The sequence below is a fragment of the Vipera ursinii genome (assembly GCF_947247035.1).
Source record: "Vipera ursinii genome assembly, chromosome: 4".
NCBI lineage: Eukaryota > Metazoa > Chordata > Lepidosauria > Squamata > Viperidae > Vipera > Vipera ursinii.
In genome coordinates this window covers 120,025,838-120,042,365 of record NC_139514.1, presented here as the reverse complement: position 1 = coordinate 120,042,365, position 16,528 = coordinate 120,025,838, and the positions used below count along the sequence as shown (strand labels likewise).

The window sequence follows — 16,528 nt, the reverse complement described above, 5'->3', positions numbered from 1 at the left end:
TTATTATACGTTTCTCCTGCATCAACAAACATACAATAGCTTCTCCTACAGAGGCGTTTCTTACTAACCTGCAAATCTCTCATCTCTGTGTCCTGCCCAGCCTGAAGCCTAAGGGCTGCCAGTTGCCACTGCTTTACCGTGATAGTTTAAGAAATAGCTGACTCACAGAAATGCTATAAGAAACAAAATAAATTCTAGAGGGAAAATGGATTAATTGAAAATAAAAACATTGCCCCTGGGGATTTTTCTTAAAAATTCACTTTTCAATAAACAAGTTTATTTAAAAGGGAGCATTTAGCTGAGGGGGGATGTTTAATGTCCCTACAGGGGTGGCCTTGCCCAGGCTCTCCACGGACTCTGAAGCTAGCGGAGTTTGGGGCTTCGTGCCAGGCGGTGTTTGCCCTCCTGAGATTTTACTCGGAGACTTACGGTAGTTCAGTCTTCTGCTCCCTCCAGAGTTGCCCAGTGGAGCCTGCGGGGCTGGCAGAAGGATGAAATAGAAACCTAGTGAGTATTTAAAGTTAAGCAATCCTTTCTGAGAGAAGGCTGAAATCAGGCTTCCTTCGAAATCTCCTTTCCGTATAACATTTCCCGATCCAGCTTTTTTTTTTTTAATGCAGAAGAGGAGACTCCCTCTCAATTGCTATAAAACGCTTGTTGTAATGAGCTCGCTTGGCCACAAGATGTCAGGATGGTCTTGCCAGTAGTCAAGAAGAATGACCTGGCCTTGGCACCCCAGAGACCATCATCCTCTCCTTCCCCCTCTCTCCCCTGTCCGGCCCAAAGGCAAATGGCCCTGAAAAGCAGGGGGTGGGCACCTGGGGAGGTGGGTGGGGATTTGGAGAAGAGGGTGTGTGTGTGTGAGAGAGAGAGAGATGGGGGTGGGGGGTGGGGAGGAGGCCTCGAGCCCCTCAACCTGCCTGGGAATGGCTCGCTAACAGGCCCAGGCTTGGCCCAGGCTGTGTGTGTGTTGGAGGCAGAAAAACACATTTGTGGAGGCAAGCGGGCAGAAAGCCACCTTGCTGTCGGGCCAGGCGCGCCCACGGAGGGGAGCCTCAGGCCCTCCTGCCCTTGCGGGTGCTTTTCCTGCCAGGCTGAGCAGGAAGCCTTCCTGACAGGCAAGGGAGGGGTGCCCAGCTGAAGGAAGAGACCAGACCTTCGCGGGGGACGATCCTCCACTCCCTTCCACGTTTGTGCAGATTTTTTGTAGAAGTGAAAATAGAATGGGATTATAAAGTTTGTTCACTGAAGGAAGGGAGAAGCCTGTGAATGCTCTCTACATCTACATTTTTCCCTGTGAAAGCAGAAGTGTCTGGCCACGGCAGAGAGCATCACACAACCTACTTGCAACAATTTTACTTAACATTTACCAAGGTAAGTTTTTAATGTATTTTCCAAGAGATCTTCCTGCAAACATAAATTATTGTATGCTTAAACATACAAAAAATTAAGTGTTAGTTTTATCCACAAAAATAACTTTTATTCCCTTCAGTTCAATCAAGTCCACTTTTTGAAGTGCCTGGTCACGTATTCTTGGCAAGGTTTTTCCAAAATGATTGCCACTGCCTCCTTCCTAGGGCTGAGAAAAAGTGACTGGCCCAAGATCACCCAGCAGTCTTCATGCCCAACACGGGAATAGAACTGAGAGTCTCCCGATTTCTAGTCTGATGCCTTAAACACTACACCAAACTAACTCTCAACATACTTTTAAAACAACTATAAAGACTGACACCACCATAAATTGGAGCAACTTTATTATGTTAGATTGGGTTTGGGAAATATTTTATACATAGAGTAGTATACTTCATGGGAATCTTACATTTCTTACAGCCTAAAGTGAGCTACGAGGTCATCCAGCAAATGAGTCTGTTTTCCTTCCTTGGCCTACTAAGGCCAGGAGACCAGTTCTCCTCGATCATGTTGGGGAGGATATGGCTAAACCGGAGCTGCTATTAAGAGAGCTTTGTAAAGAAATCTCACTGTAGCTGAATTGGCCTGACCTTTCCTTACCTAGCAGAGTCTGCTACGTCCAGTCTGCAAAATCTGGGCATAATCCCTCAAAGCACTTCATTGCACTGACCTTCAACTTGATGGCACCTCTATCTCTGTTTGGAAATAGGAGCATTTGGGAATTTACCCATCTGAGCTAGTTGGCGTGAGGATCGCCTGACCAAGAAAGGCAGGGGGGCTTCAGGACAAGTCTGACTTGGGAAACCCGAGGTGAGTCACCCAGCCCTTGCCACTCACCCACAGGCAGGCCATGTGGAAGCACAGTGGATACCTGAAACGGAGTGACTCACTTTGCAACTGAATTAAATGGGGATGAACTTCTCCTAGAATTTCGTAATTTTGAAGCTGGGCCTCTTGCCAGCAGCAGGCCTGGGGCAAAGTTTAGAGACATTTTTTACTACAACTATCTCAAGGGACGCGGTGGCTCAGTGGGTTAGGATGCTGAGCTTGTCGATCAGAAGGTTGGCAGTTTGGCGGGTCGAATCCTGAGTGCCGCGTAACAGAGTGAGTGCCTGTTACTTGTCCCAGCTTCTGCCCACCTAGCAGTTAGAAAGCACGTAAAAATGCAAGTAGAAAAATAGGGACCACTACGATGGGAAGGTAACAGCGTTCCGTGCGCCTTTGGCGTCTAGTCATGCCGGCCACATGACCACGGAGATGTCCTTGGACAAGCGCTGGCTCTTCGGCTTTGAAACGGAGATGAGCACCGGCCCCTGGAGTCGGAAACGACTAGCACGCATGTGCACGCATGTGCGGGGGAACCTTTACTTTTACCTATAACTATCTCATCCTCCAATTGCACCACAATTTCTGTCTTGCTCAAAATTTAGAATTCCCACTAGCATTTACATTGATTCACGCTCAGTTCACCCCAGCTCTTCACCATCATTATAGACTTCTTTCTTTTGCTTATGGGTCAGGCTTGCTAAAACTTCACAACTGAAATATTGTGTAATGACCACACTGCAAACATAGCCTTCCATTTACCTGTAGGTCTTATCAGGACTCTGGTGCAAGAAGACTGGCCCTTTTGCATCAAAATCCCAGAGTCAAGTCCTCTCCTGCATGGCTCAGCCAGCTCCACCATCCAGGTGGAATTCACACCCTCCCCTTATTCTGAGTCCCCTGGTGCTGTGGGAGGCTCAGCCCTGCTGCTTTTCCCATGGAAGAGAGTTGCCCTTGAGAGGGTGGTGAACTGGATTGCAGCCTTTCAATAAAATTCACATCCATAGGGTGGCACTGGAAGTCTGAATAGGAGCCGTGGTGGCGCAGTGGTTAGAATGCGGCACTGCAGGCAAATTCCACCCACTACCAGGAGTTCGATCCCAACAAGACTTAAGGTTGACTCAGGCTTCCATCCTTCCGCGGTCGTTAAAATGAGGACCCAGATTGTTGGGGGCAATATGCTGACATTTGTAAACCTCTCAGATAGTGCCGTAGAGCGCTAAGGGGTGGTATGTAAGTGCTATTGCTATATTCTGAATATCCTAACCCAGGCCATTCTGTACAAAGGGGCGCAATTGGGAATGATGTAACCCATGTTTGTAATTTAGGTTTCAATATATTTGTACTTCCACAATTTTAACAGAAATACTTTGAAAAGGGATCAGGTGGGGAAAGAGAGCAAATTCAAACAGGTGAAGGAAGTTAGAGCAGCTGATTGAAAACTATGTATTAGTTAATTTAATTAAAAAATATTAGACTGCGGAAATGGACAGACTTACTTTGAAGTTGAAAGAAAAAGAAGAAACAAAATACTTTCAAACTTGGGACTTATTTTATCAATGGCTGGAGAAAAGAATAAAAGATTATGAATCCAATTTGTATTAGTGAATGATAAACTCAGACAACATGTTTGTTGAACAAGTATGAAAAAATCAATAAAAACTTTTTTAAAAAAAAAAGAAAGAAAGAAAAACTATGTATTAGTTTCACTCAGCAAAGTAGTCTTTTAGTGAGAAGATGATGATGATAAACATTCCCACCTTCCAAGGTGCTATGGGTAGAAGTGATCAATACTGAAGTTAGCAACTAAGAGACTTGTTATCTGGGCAGATTTTGTGGTGAAAAACCCGGTCTCCCCTTTCCTTTCCTTCTCCCTTCTGCATTTCATTCAAGGTGGAAGAATTATTTGCTTGGCCAGCTGGCAGTTGCCTTGACAGTTAAATAAATTCTTTACATAATAAACCTTCAGGCAGAGAGTGAATCCTTCTGTTGTGCATTCTGACGGGGTCGGGAGGGGTTGGCGGGCCAGGAAAAGAAATGGGAACATCGAAGTCTCCCGTGAGCTTCAAAAACGGAGAAACTCCCGAGAAACTCCCCGCCACAGTAAACCATTTCAAAGGGAAAGAAAGAAAAGCCCAGTCAGAAAGATGAGACGGCTTCCTCGTGAGAAGGAGGCCTCCCATTCGAGGGCCCCCACCGCTCTCTGGCTCCCTCATTTGTTTCCGTGCAGCCAGTTCTGCAAAGCCTGGCCAGATAACGCCCCCCTCCCCCCCCCCCGTGGCCTTTTCTACCTCCAGCTCAGCTCTGATTCTGTTTGTGCTCCTCAACTTCTGCTTTCGCCAGGAAATAAGCCCGGCTGCCTAGTCAAATGAGTAAAGGGGGAAAGTTGTCAAAAGCCGCTTTCCTTTTCTTGCTTAGAGGTGCAACCAACTCAGGACAAAACTTGCACAGGTATGTCCGCATTTGCCCTCCTTGGGGGGTCTTCAGAAATTGCTGTCTCTGTAACGCTTTTAGAGCTGCTTCCAAATCAAAGGTTTGGAAAGAAGTTGGTATTGCTGTGTAAAACGAGACACGTGGTTTTGTGCTGTGATCTGGGAGGAGTTGAAATTGTTAGTTCTGTGGAGTTGGGAAGATCGCCGGTGCTGTGTTTGGATCTGTGCCCCTTCTGCTTGGTCAAAGCCCCTGGAGTAGGGAAGTGTGTGGTTGTGCTCTGCTTAGCATTTCTGTGAGAGAGGGAGCATTGGTGAGAAAGTGATGGGAATGCATCTAGCAAGAGGCTGGCTCTAGGCCCAGCCCCACGGCTCTCCCTTGCATCCATACTGCATCCAGGCCTGTGTCCAGTGCTGGTCACCACAATACAAAAAAGATGTGGGTGCCCTGGGAAGAGTGCAGAGAAGAGCAACAGAGATGATCGGGGTCTGTAGGCTAAACTGTGTGATGAATGGTTGTGGGAACTAGGTACCTCTAGTCTAATGACGAGAAGGATTGGGGGGACATGATAGCAGTCTTCCAGTACTTGAGGGGCTGCCCCAAAGAAGAGGGAGTCAAGCTATTCTCCAAAGCATCTGAAGGCAGGACAAGAAGCAACGGATGGAAACTAACGAAGGAGAGAACCAACCTGGAACTGAGGAGAAATTTCCTGACAGAACAATTAACCAGGGGAATGGCTCCAGAAGTTGTGGGTGTGCAGATATTTTAAATCTCAGTTTACCTTAGGATTCTTTGGATTCAGAAGGGAACTTGGCCAAATTACACTGTTTCCTTTCAAATCATATTTGTTCTCCACTAAAATAGAAATATTAGAGGTTCCAAATGGCTCCTCATTTTAGAATTCTAGCACCTCAGACACGTTCCTAAAACATTGTGGTGATTCAGTGTTATTTGCAGAAGACAACAAAAGGCATTCAAATTACAAAGACGAATAATTTGCCAAGACAAATCAGGGTACTGAAGTTTTAACCTGTAAGAAGTTGTGAGCACAGCAGAAAGTCTTGTACAGAGCACAGAGCCCGTCCTTAAAATGGGGTTCTGAGGCTGGGATTTTATTTCTTGGTTCTTGAGGTTTTCTTCCCCTCTATAGTCATACCTATGGGATGCTGTTATTGTTTTTACTGCTTTCTGACTGTCTTCTTGTTTTCATCTTAGTTAATGCTAATCTGATTTTGCACAGAGTCACTCAAGCAATTGATGACATGTCTATAGTTCACATTCTTCTACCCAAGTTACAAATGAAAATTGTAGACAATATTTAGCCATTTATGATATAAGTGAGGGATGCAGCTAATGGTAAGTTACAGGCAGCAGGAGTCTGGTCTGCAAGATCTTTAGAACATGCCTGGGATAAAATTAAACTTTGGCTATGCTGATAAACGATTCTGCTTCTTCTCAGTTGCACTAAAACATGATTTATCAAGCCATAATGGTATTTATGGCCTATCTGATGATGAGTCAGGCCTGTGAAAGACTAAGACTTGACTTGGAAAAAGAATATATTGTGAAGAAAACATGATGCCTTGTGTGTTGTGAAACTCAAAGAAAGAGGAAGGCCATACAGGATTAGCTCAGAATGAAACTAGTCTTATCAAGTGGGTGGGTGCAAATATTCATGGAAACAGAGCTATTTCTAAGTATTAAATATATATACAGTATATATTGCGAGGTTTTTCCGAAGTGTTTTGCCATTGCCTCCTGCCTGGGGCCAGGAGAAAGTGATTGGCCCATGGTCACCCAATTGGCTTTGTGGCCAAGATGTGACCAGAACTCATGGTTCCTGGCCTGATGTCTTAACTTCTGCACCAAACAGGCCCTCATTTATTACATACGGTTATTATCTTTATATGCCAGGCAAAGGAATGTTGTGGGAAACTCTCTCTGAAACTTTGGCCTTTGAAAGATGGCCACAATGCGGCTGCTTCCCTATCCTCCCGTGCCCCTTTCCTGCTCAGAAACAGCCCACTGCCGAATTTAGATAGCACCAAAGTTTGTTTTAATTAGGAATGAAAGCAGTATAATGCCTTAGATACATGAAGGTCATGTGAAGTGTTGATACTGCTTTATACTGCACTGGTGAGGACACACTTGGAATACTGTGTCCAGTTTTGGCCACTATGATAAAAAAGATATGAGACTCTAGAAAGAGTGCAGAAAAGAGCAACAAAGATGATTAGGCTTCTGGAGGCTAAACTGTACGATGAAGAGTTGTGGGAAGTAGGTATATTTAGCCTGTTAAAGGGAAGGATTAGGGGTGTCACGACAGCTGTCTTTCAGTATTTGAGGGGCTGTCACAGAGAAGAGGGGTTGGCCTATTCTCCAAAGTACCTGGTGGAAGCAAGCTGGAAGATTATTAAAGACAGATCCAACCTAGAACTAAGGAGAAATTTCCTGGCAGAACAATTAACCAGTGGAACGGCTTGCCTCCAGAAGTTGTGCGTTCTCCATCACTGGAGGTCTCCAAGAAGAGACTGACGGTCATTTATCCAGAATGGTACAGGCTTTCCTTGGGGTTGGACTAGAAGACCTCCAAGGTCCCTTCCGATTCTGTTATTCTATGTTTTTGTTCTATTTTCTTCCAGATCAGTTTGACCAAAGCATGGAACCTGTGCTAGAGCTTCCAAAACCACTGGAAGAGAAAGCGGACTCACCAGAGGAGCATGGAAGCCAGGATCCCACCCTTCCCGAAGGAGGCAATGGGGCAGCAGCCAAAGCGCAGCCTTCAGGCCGTAGCGAAGAGCCTCCATGCCAGCAGCTCCCCTTCCGGCCGGAGACGCTGGACCGGCAGGTCTTGGAGTACACGGAGGCGGCTCTTTTCCTGAGTCCGGAAGAACAGCAGAGACGATGGCTTTCCATTCTGGCCACTTTTCTGAAGGTTAGTTGGATTTCACATTATACACTGGCTACTTTCAACAGAAGGAAGTCCAGCTGATATCCACAGAAAAAGAAAAGAAAAGAAAAAAGAAGAGAGGAAATGCCCAACCTGAAAAGGTATCAGGGAAGGTGCTGCCGCTCTCCTTCCATGCAGAAACAGCGGCTGTTTGGGGGCGTTCAGGGGGCTGTTTAGGAACGGCTTGGTGGGACAAGGACGCACACGGAGGCAACTGCAGGAGCCCGAAGGAAAAGACTCGGCAAGGAGAGGAAGCCAAAGATGCTTGAAGCAGCACTGAAGAATGTCCTTAAATACCACTCTGCGCTTCGGATCTCTCACTTCCACCTTTTGATGTTTCATTATTTTTTTCTTTATTTACTTTTAAAAAAGGGCAACTTTCAGGCTTCTTGAACAGAATGTGCCTCTGTAAAGGGATATAAGTGTACTTAACCCGTGATTTGTGCTACGGAAGTGTCAACCTTTTGCTGAGCTGAAGCTGAAAACCACAGATTTCTGAGTCAGCTACATTTGATTATAAACTTAATTTTTTATCGGTTGTTCCCGTTAGATTGATTTTGGGATAACGGTACGATTATGGCAGCTAAGTTGTTGAGGATCATGCAAACTCAGCTTCATAACACCGCTGGGGCATTTTTGGTACAAATGATGCCCCGTATCAGATGGAGGTAAATGGGGGATTGTTGTTAAGTGTTCATTACAGAATGCAGCCATGTTGCTTAGCTGTGGCTGCTAATTAGCAATGAGGGGCAGCAGTTTGAACCCCATTGGCCTAAGCTCTGCTTTGCTAGCAATCACTGACTAACTTCCAGGTTCTTCTTTGTACAAGCGCTCTAAGCAAAGTTCCTTAAATCCAGGATGCACCTAGGAGAACACTGCACGTAAAGGACAGCATGGAGGATTCTCATACTGCTATCATTTCAGAATATTCTCCTTTTTCTTGATCTGATTTGTGATGATTTAGCTTTGGTATTTTTCTGTTGTAATCCATTGTATTTTTATACTGATGGCTCATAACCAAAAACAACCTATAAGAGTACAACTGACCAGAACAGCAATTGTATTGGGAGTCAGTGGCCTAGAAAATAATGAAATAAATAAGTGTTAGGGCCTATTTTAATCAACACCCAGTGTATATGGAAGAATGGAACTGCACGTCTCTTTTCTCTTTATTGTCCACTAGTTCAGAGCTGTTTGATGGACATATGCCTTGTGAGCTACAGATCTCCAAAGGTTGTAGAGGTGGATGGGGCCTCCTCAGCTTCCCTTTAAGCTGAGAAGAAGCCCCGGGGAGGTGGAAAGCAGCCACTGGGACAGTTGCTGAGCCTGTCCTGAGTAGGGATGTCCAACTGAAGATGGCAGTTCGGAAGACCTAGCTGGCTTCTCTGGCTCCAGAATGCCCATTCTGGAAGGTGCCGGGAATGCAATAGTGGTTAGAAAGCCATGGTGGTTATCCCACATTCCTCAAAAAAGGACAATCCTGAATGTGAGAAGCTTCCAGCTAAGAACAAAAACCAGTCAGTTGAAAAAAATCATTCTGGTAGGGGAAATTACCCAGTGAATGCATTGAATGCCAATTTTTCTTTTCTTTTCTTTTTTTTGACATTTAAAAAAATTGTTTTAGGCCTGGGAGCGGTCAGACGGCAGTATCTATTTTCCAAATATCCTGCTTTTAGCGAGTGAAACTTCCAGTTTTCTGGTGAAAGAAATCAAGAAGAAAATGAATGGAAATCCAACAGGTGAGGCTCTTTCATGTATTTAACTTGCAGCCTTCTCTCTGCTTTCTGATTTACCTTGTTGTCAAAAAGGTCTGTGCCAACCGTGCCCGGCAGACATTAAAAACTCTCGTCTTTCAAAGCTCTGTTCTGTTCAGGCCAGGTCAGGATGCCAGTTTGTCCCTTTAAGGTACGACGGAGTGAAAGATCAGGATACGGAATGGGAGAATTGTATAAAAATTGTAGATGGCCACAGACTAATAGCTAAAACAGGGCAGGATTAATATTGAACTAGGTATGACTGCAGGGAAAATATCCAGGGCTGGCAAGGAGCCAGGAAATTAGGCTGCTTTCCTAGAACTGCTGCAATTTAGTGGCCGCTTTATACAGCAGTTATTTCTAGCGTGTGCTGTATGGATTTCTATATGGCTGGTTGCAAGCGCACGTGCAGAGTAACGATGTTCCGCAGCCGTGCCATATTTCCTCTTCGTCTGGAGTGCCTCCTCACTGGCACCTCTGCCGTCCGCTGACCGTCTCCTTCCTTTCTTGCATGGGGTGAATGTTGCCTGTCACAAGAACAGAAGCCGCTCGACCGCTTGTCTGGCAATTTCTGCAGTGGAAGGGAGAGCTGGATTCTGACGGTTACCTGCTGCTCAAATCAATCTACCTGCTTTTGCTCTACAGCTCGGTAAGAGAAAGACATTCTCTCTGGTTCAGGTGTTCATGCGGTTCAAACGTTGGCACCAAGCCTGCCTGAATGCTGCGTTCACTCCTCGGACTCAGATCAAACCAAACCTTTATTATGGTGATAGACCAGCATAGGAAGGGTGGGGTGTTAAATTAAAAAGTGTAGAATCTACATCAGAGTCTAAAAACATTATGAAAAATGGAAGATATAAAAATGTATATATCAAAACATAAGGTAAATATATAAAAAACAACTGAGTCGAAAAGAACGTAAAAGGAGAATTGGGAGCGTTAGATGGGTGTAGGGGTGCGTAAAGCTCACGTGAGGAAGACCGTCTCCCTCGCCCCGTATAACATGGGAAGCCAGAGGCTCATGAAGTCTGCTTTAAGACACAGGTCATCACCCGACAAACTTTGAGCGCTGCGGTGCAGAACCAGCCAACACTGCATGTCGTAGCAGAGACTGAAAGCAGCACATTTGACCGGTGTATCCCGGCAGCCATGGTGGGGTGGGGCTTCAGGTCCCAGAGGAGGAGGAGCTTTGTTGTCTATGGAGATCCTCTGTCGTCCAGGTCAGGGTTGTCCCAAAGGTGCTTTTTCAAGAGGCAACTGGACTTTCTTGGTGTTTTTCTTTTTTCCTTTAAAACTCACTTTTCTGCTTCTAATCCAAGAAGCTTCTTCAGTCCTGAAGAACAAAGCTGTTGGCTTGGCATTGAGTCCTGCAGATGTACGGTGGCCACCTTCTGTCCTAAGGAATTGAAGGATGTCTCCATGGGCATTCCTGCTGCTGGCAAAATGCAGGATTAACTCCCCAGGAGTTTGAAACAAGAGACCTGCTCAGTCTTACGGCCACTGATGCTCCAAAAACGAATCTTGGGTCTGGGGGCAAAAGCCAGGATTTTAGTTTTCTGCCAACTGAGCGCCAGCTTGTCTTCCATTCGTTACTGAGAGCCCTTTGAAGACCAGCAGGAGCTCTCGCAGGCACAGCTGCCGAGTCTTCTGGGTTACTGCTAGAGAGTCGAGGGGAGGGGGGGCAGTGTTCAAGCCACCGGCCATCTCCACACCGTGGAGGAGCTTTAAGTGCCAGTTGTCCAAATGACTTCAATGGTCCCATCTGTTTTGGAGAATAAGAGAACCCAATGAACAGCAAGTCACTTCAGTTTAAGCACTTTCCAGGAAGGTACAAAACTTTTGATCACTGCATGTGGTTTTTTTTTTTGCCCATACATAAGTGTGTATTTTTTTATTCTAGAGTTTATTGGATTCGTGTTGGGATAATGAATGGTAATTTGGATGTTTAGACACTCAGAATACCAAACAAGTTCAGGCCAGCAGCTCTGAGAATGAGAAGCTACTAGTCTGGGGTGGAATTAAAAAAAAAAGTCAGATAAGTCAGGACAGGAAACCTAGAAACAAAGAGGGAAGAATCGAAGGAAAGAGAGAAGTGGGTGGACAGCAAACTTTGGAAAAGCTGCAAGAGGAGATCAATAAACAAGTCCTAGAAGAATCACAGTGAACCCCTTTTCTCACCGGTCTTGCTTCCCCCCCCCCTGCTAAAAATGTTCTCTGGGCAAGTTCTGAACTCAGGACCAAACATTGTATTTATTTTCTTTGGGGCAGGAACAGGAACTCCGGTGGAATATAATCAAGTCTGGGTTGCCTGCAACGTTGCTGCAGTGCCTACACCTCTTCTTTGTGTCCCCCCCGGAGGCGGCTCCTGGTGACAGGAAGGAACATCCGGGCCCACGGAAGACCCAGGAAATGTTGGTGCAGGTGGGTGGCAGCCTTGACCTACAGAAGCTTTGTTCTTTTTTTAAAAAAATAATAATCCAGGATTTGTTTGGCAAGTTTTATTTGAATCAAATAGTGGTATTGTTCTTGTTTACTTTTAGACAATGGTCAACATTTATGGAGAAAAACAAGGAGTGGAGATGCTTCTTACGTCTGGTCATCTTAAATCTTTGATCATAGCAAGATCCTCTCTCTGGGACCAAGGCAGCCCTGGGTGGAAACAGCCCACAAGCCAAGTGCTCCGAACGATTTCAGAGGCCCTTTCCGAGACCACGATTTCATACCTGCAAGGTAAGTGGCCCCAATTTCCCCTGTCCTCAGTTCAGGTGTGCCTCAGAGCGGCTCCTGGTCCGTGGCTCAAAGCACACGGTACACTTAATGAGCCGGGGTGGGAGTGGGGGGTGGGAGTGGGGTGGGGGCTGGTCAGGATGCATTCGTTTGGATTCTTCATAATTACCAATGATTCTTTGTTTGCTAATGGAGCACAATTGCATCCCCTCTCTCCTTTCAATCCACTGTCCTCTCTCTGTTTTGCAATATGTGTTTTTTCTTTCCTTAAATGCGCAGGTCCTGTTTTACCTGCAAGACCCTGATGATTATTTCTAAATTTTCTGTCCAAAACATCTTCTTTGCCTCTTGCTTGTGACTGTTACTTTCATACATGGAGGAAGCTCCTCTGCTGGGCTATATTCCCTATGGAGGCTGCTTGAGTTATCTGTTTGCATTGTATTCTGCTCTTTGAATTGATAAAAGACTTTTAAAAATGTCATCAGCTGAAAGGTGGCCAATTTTGGTGGTCATTTTCTTCAAGGACTGTTCATCTTCTCTCTGGTTGACAGTTGGCGTTATTTTTCCCTTAAACTTGTGCTGCTGTCCAACTTTTAATAGAGTTTTGATTAGAATAATCCAATTTGAGTAATCTAGCAGGTTGCTGAGCCTTTGACTGGATCCAGTAAGGCTCTAGTTACCGTATATTCTTACACTTATCCTTTCTTGATTTAAATATTTTTTTCCCCAGGAGTTCAGAGGTTGTAGGTTATATTTTGGTACGTATGTATGAAGCTTAATGTAAATTAATATTATGGTGCCAGAAGCATAAGTAGAAATTTGTACACAACATTGATGATGATGTTGGCCATAATCTTACATCTGGTGATTACTTATTACATGTAATACTTTTCTGTCTACAGACTGCATCAAAACTTTTATTCACAATTTGTCAGAACTTGATGATTCCTTGCCTACTTGGGAAGTATGTGAATCCATCAATATTATCCTGCATTTTGTGAAGAATTCCTACCCGATTTCCCCAGCCTTGCTTTTGGAGTATGAGAACAATGGTGGGCACCAGCTGTTGTTGAAAGTTTTTTTAAGGCAAGTCAATTGATAGCATAGTGGCTGCCAAGATATGACACTGACAGATTTTTGCCTTACTGTTTTGTTTGGGGGAAAAAAATACTTTCTAGTACCTTGTAACATTCATGCACCTTTGTAAATGCACATTTCTTTACAATGATGGAATTGAGGTGTTAAACCATTCTGGACAAAGACTACAATAACATGTTGCACCTAAAATGCAAATTATTTCGTTTTCTTGTATGGACTTTCCCTTTTAATTCTTCTTCAGGGATAGACTTATATAACTTTATCCCACATGTTTTGCAAACATAAATCAAAGCTTGTGCCTTTTTCTAGGCATGTTTGTCATGTTCAGGGCAGAACAAAAGAACACAACAATTTGTAGTATCAATAGATCAACAACTGTAGGCTCAGGCCTTGCTAAAGCTGAGCAGTGCCCATATTGAGACTTTCCTGTCCCTCCTCCCCCTCCGATGAACTTTCCTAATGCAGCACTGAATGGAATAGTTTTCCTCCTGGGGTTGTGGGTGCTCCATCACTGGAGGTTTTCAAACAGAGATTGAACAACCATTTGACTAGGATAGTACAGGGTCTCTTGCCTTGAGCAGGGGGTTGGACTAGAAGACCTCTGAGGTCCTTCCCAATTTGGCTATTGTATGATTTTTATGTTCTGTGATTGTATGCGAACTGATTCTTCTGCCAATTAATTCTTCCAGTTGTGTTTCCAGGTATGAAGGGCCACTGGACAAAAAAGAAAATGCCAGCATCATGGAGACGCTGGACTTAGTGACACAACTGACACTTTGTGGGGAAACTGAACTGAGTGTTTCACGCAATGTTGTATATCCACAACTGCCACAGTTTGATAAGAAACTGCCACAACTTAATGAGAAACGGCCCCTTTCTTCTGGTAAGTGAGTTAAGACATTTCAATCCACGGCATACACATATAATAAAATATGTCAAAGATTTAAATTTTGCCTAATAAATGGAAAGGGGGGCGGAAATTGCCAATAATGCAGGTATTAAAACAGGGCCACGTATTGGTAGGCTTACTGGCCACAAACATGGCTATTCAAGAAGTGCAACATAATTTTGTTTCAAGAGAATTAATATTTTACATTGCATTTACCTTTTCTGGTTTCATTGTTCCTTCTAAAATGAAAATTAAAAGCTGAATACTTTAGGATAGACTTGAGCAGACATTATTTTATTATTAAAAAGTGGTAATAAATAAAAATGATTACTCTGCCTGGAATGTTTATAAAAGTAAAAAAATTAGCTAAAACAAGAAATATCCTTTGTCTCTGTCACCGGTACCACCATGTAGAAACATGTTTCTAACTAAAGATTTCCAAATTCAATTAAGTTATTCTTTTTTTTAAAGAAAAGATTATTGTGCAGTTGAATAACCACTTATAGAAGTAGGTTGTATTTAGTGAACACGTAAGAGCCGTGGGGGCGCACTGGTTAGAATGCAGCATTGCAGGCTAATTCACTGCTCACTGCCAGCAGTTCGATTCTGACCAGCCCAAGGCACTACGAGGCCCCCTTGAAAAAGATGTGCAGGCTTCACCTGGGGAAGATTAAAGGTGGCCGTCCTCATGGAAGACAGACCGTCCTTGTTTTCTGCTCTAGGCATCCATACTAAGACAAACCGCTGCAATATAATAAGTTTTCCTAGATTTACCACAAGGAAGGGAGCAACAATGATTTTAAAGCTATGACAGAAATTGTTGACAGGGTTATTGTTTCCACAGGAAAAAGAATACGGAACCTGAAAGCTTTTCAAGTACTAGAACTGCTTTTTGAGAGATCCAACAACCCAAATCTCTGTCAGTACGTTTTGCTTGTCCTGAAATCCATCTGGATGTGGGACCCCATGAATTTCTTCCTGCTTGAGTGGTCTCTGCAGCCCATCTGCCGGTTTGTGGGGGTCATTCCTCTCAAGGCCTTCCCGGTCCAGGTCCGGTTCTTCCAGCTGGTGGAGTCGGTGGTGGAGGACCTGTCTTATATCCCTCATGAGGTCCTGAAGAAAGTTCAGTGTTTGGTCAGCGAGAAGGCCGAGCCCATATGCGCCTCGCTTGCCTTGGGCTGCCTCCACAGCATCACGCAGAGAGACCCCCTCTTGACGGACATCTTCCGAGATTCGGGACTTTTAGGAACGCTGCTTGTTCAATTGCGTAAAGAAGCCAAAAGACTGATAAAGAAAGGTACCGTACTATACATACATATATATATATATAGATTCTAAATCTTCAGGCTGGGAATGGGTTGCCTTCAGCTCCACCCCTTTCTCTGGTTGCCTGTGGTCTCTAGTAGCCCCATCTGAAATTCACGTTTGCCTTAGGGATCCCAAATTTAGCTGCAACTCACGCCTGGGCCATCTGGCCCACAGGATCTGCTGCTTCTCCCGCTGGACCTTCTTTCGGTGCCTGCAGAAGTTGACACCTTTCCAGCTTTTTTTAGGAGAATGAAATTTTTGCTCAGAGAAACTCTCGTTTCCTTCCCTTTCCCTCCACCATTCACAGCACATAAGCGGCTTTCTGTCAGGGACTAATTGAGATTTTATCTGCTCAGAGCTTCATTGGATCCTTCCCCCCACACTTTCCTCATACTTTTGTTATTTTCCCACAACCCCCTCCCCCAATAGGTTCCATTTTAGCTTCGCCCCCGCCCCCCAATCTCCTTCACCAAATCCTGGCTTTTTTTCTTTTTCACACTGTCCAGCTTCCAAAGCTGTGGTGTCTCCTCATCTCCTGAGACAGCTGGTCCAAGAGAGCTCTGTCATTCTGAGAATTTATTTTCCCGTGAGGAAATCAATCTGGTTTCTTGTCATGCAGGAAGCATCCAAGCAGGTCCTCATCTGTTGGAAGCGGAGGAACTCCTCAAAATGATACTGAAGATGACGGCTGCGCTGGTGGTGGGATCTGTTAGGAACACAGGTAAAACAGGGAAAAGAACCAGCCCAGTTTCATGGGCCACCAGGGGAGGGTTGCAGAAGATGACTTCATAGGAGACTTCATCGGTTGCTTCCTCTGTTGAGCCTGAAGCGAGCGGATAATCCAATCAGCTGGCGGATATTTGGTTTCCGAGTCTTGCCACTGTGCCGGTCTGTGGAAGATTCACGATTCGGGCAACTCTCCATAAAAATAAGAACTGACTGGGAAAGAAAGAGAAGCAGCATTTTCCCACATTGCTTTCTAAAGATTATTTCCTAACGTGTATAGGGACTTTGGGACCTGGCTATGTATTCAGAAAAATCTTACAATTTTAGAGAAGCTTTAAGGTGATTACATGCAAATGTTGGGTTAGGCTAATTCAACAGAGGAAATGCAATTATTTTCTTTTCATGGAATCT

General features: G+C 44.6%; 1 protein-coding gene across 1 annotated transcript in view; it reads left to right on the top strand.

Annotated features, from left to right (window-relative positions):
- Nucleotides 1-4,679: 4,679 nt before the first annotated feature.
- The window catches only part of WDFY4 (WDFY family member 4), a 93,490-nt gene continuing 81,641 nt past the window's right edge, over nt 4,680-16,528 (top strand). The window contains exons 1-10 of the mRNA XM_083362781.1: nt 4,680-4,686; nt 7,308-7,600; nt 9,240-9,354; nt 9,912-10,018; nt 11,638-11,790; nt 11,910-12,099; nt 12,999-13,182; nt 13,896-14,077; nt 14,928-15,380; nt 16,011-16,112. Coding sequence (XP_083218907.1) covers nt 7,325-7,600; nt 9,240-9,354; nt 9,912-10,018; nt 11,638-11,790; nt 11,910-12,099; nt 12,999-13,182; nt 13,896-14,077; nt 14,928-15,380; nt 16,011-16,112 — 1,762 coding nt within the window. The 5' untranslated portion in view covers nt 4,680-4,686; nt 7,308-7,324. The remainder of the gene's footprint in view (nt 4,687-7,307; nt 7,601-9,239; nt 9,355-9,911; nt 10,019-11,637; nt 11,791-11,909; nt 12,100-12,998; nt 13,183-13,895; nt 14,078-14,927; nt 15,381-16,010; nt 16,113-16,528) is intronic.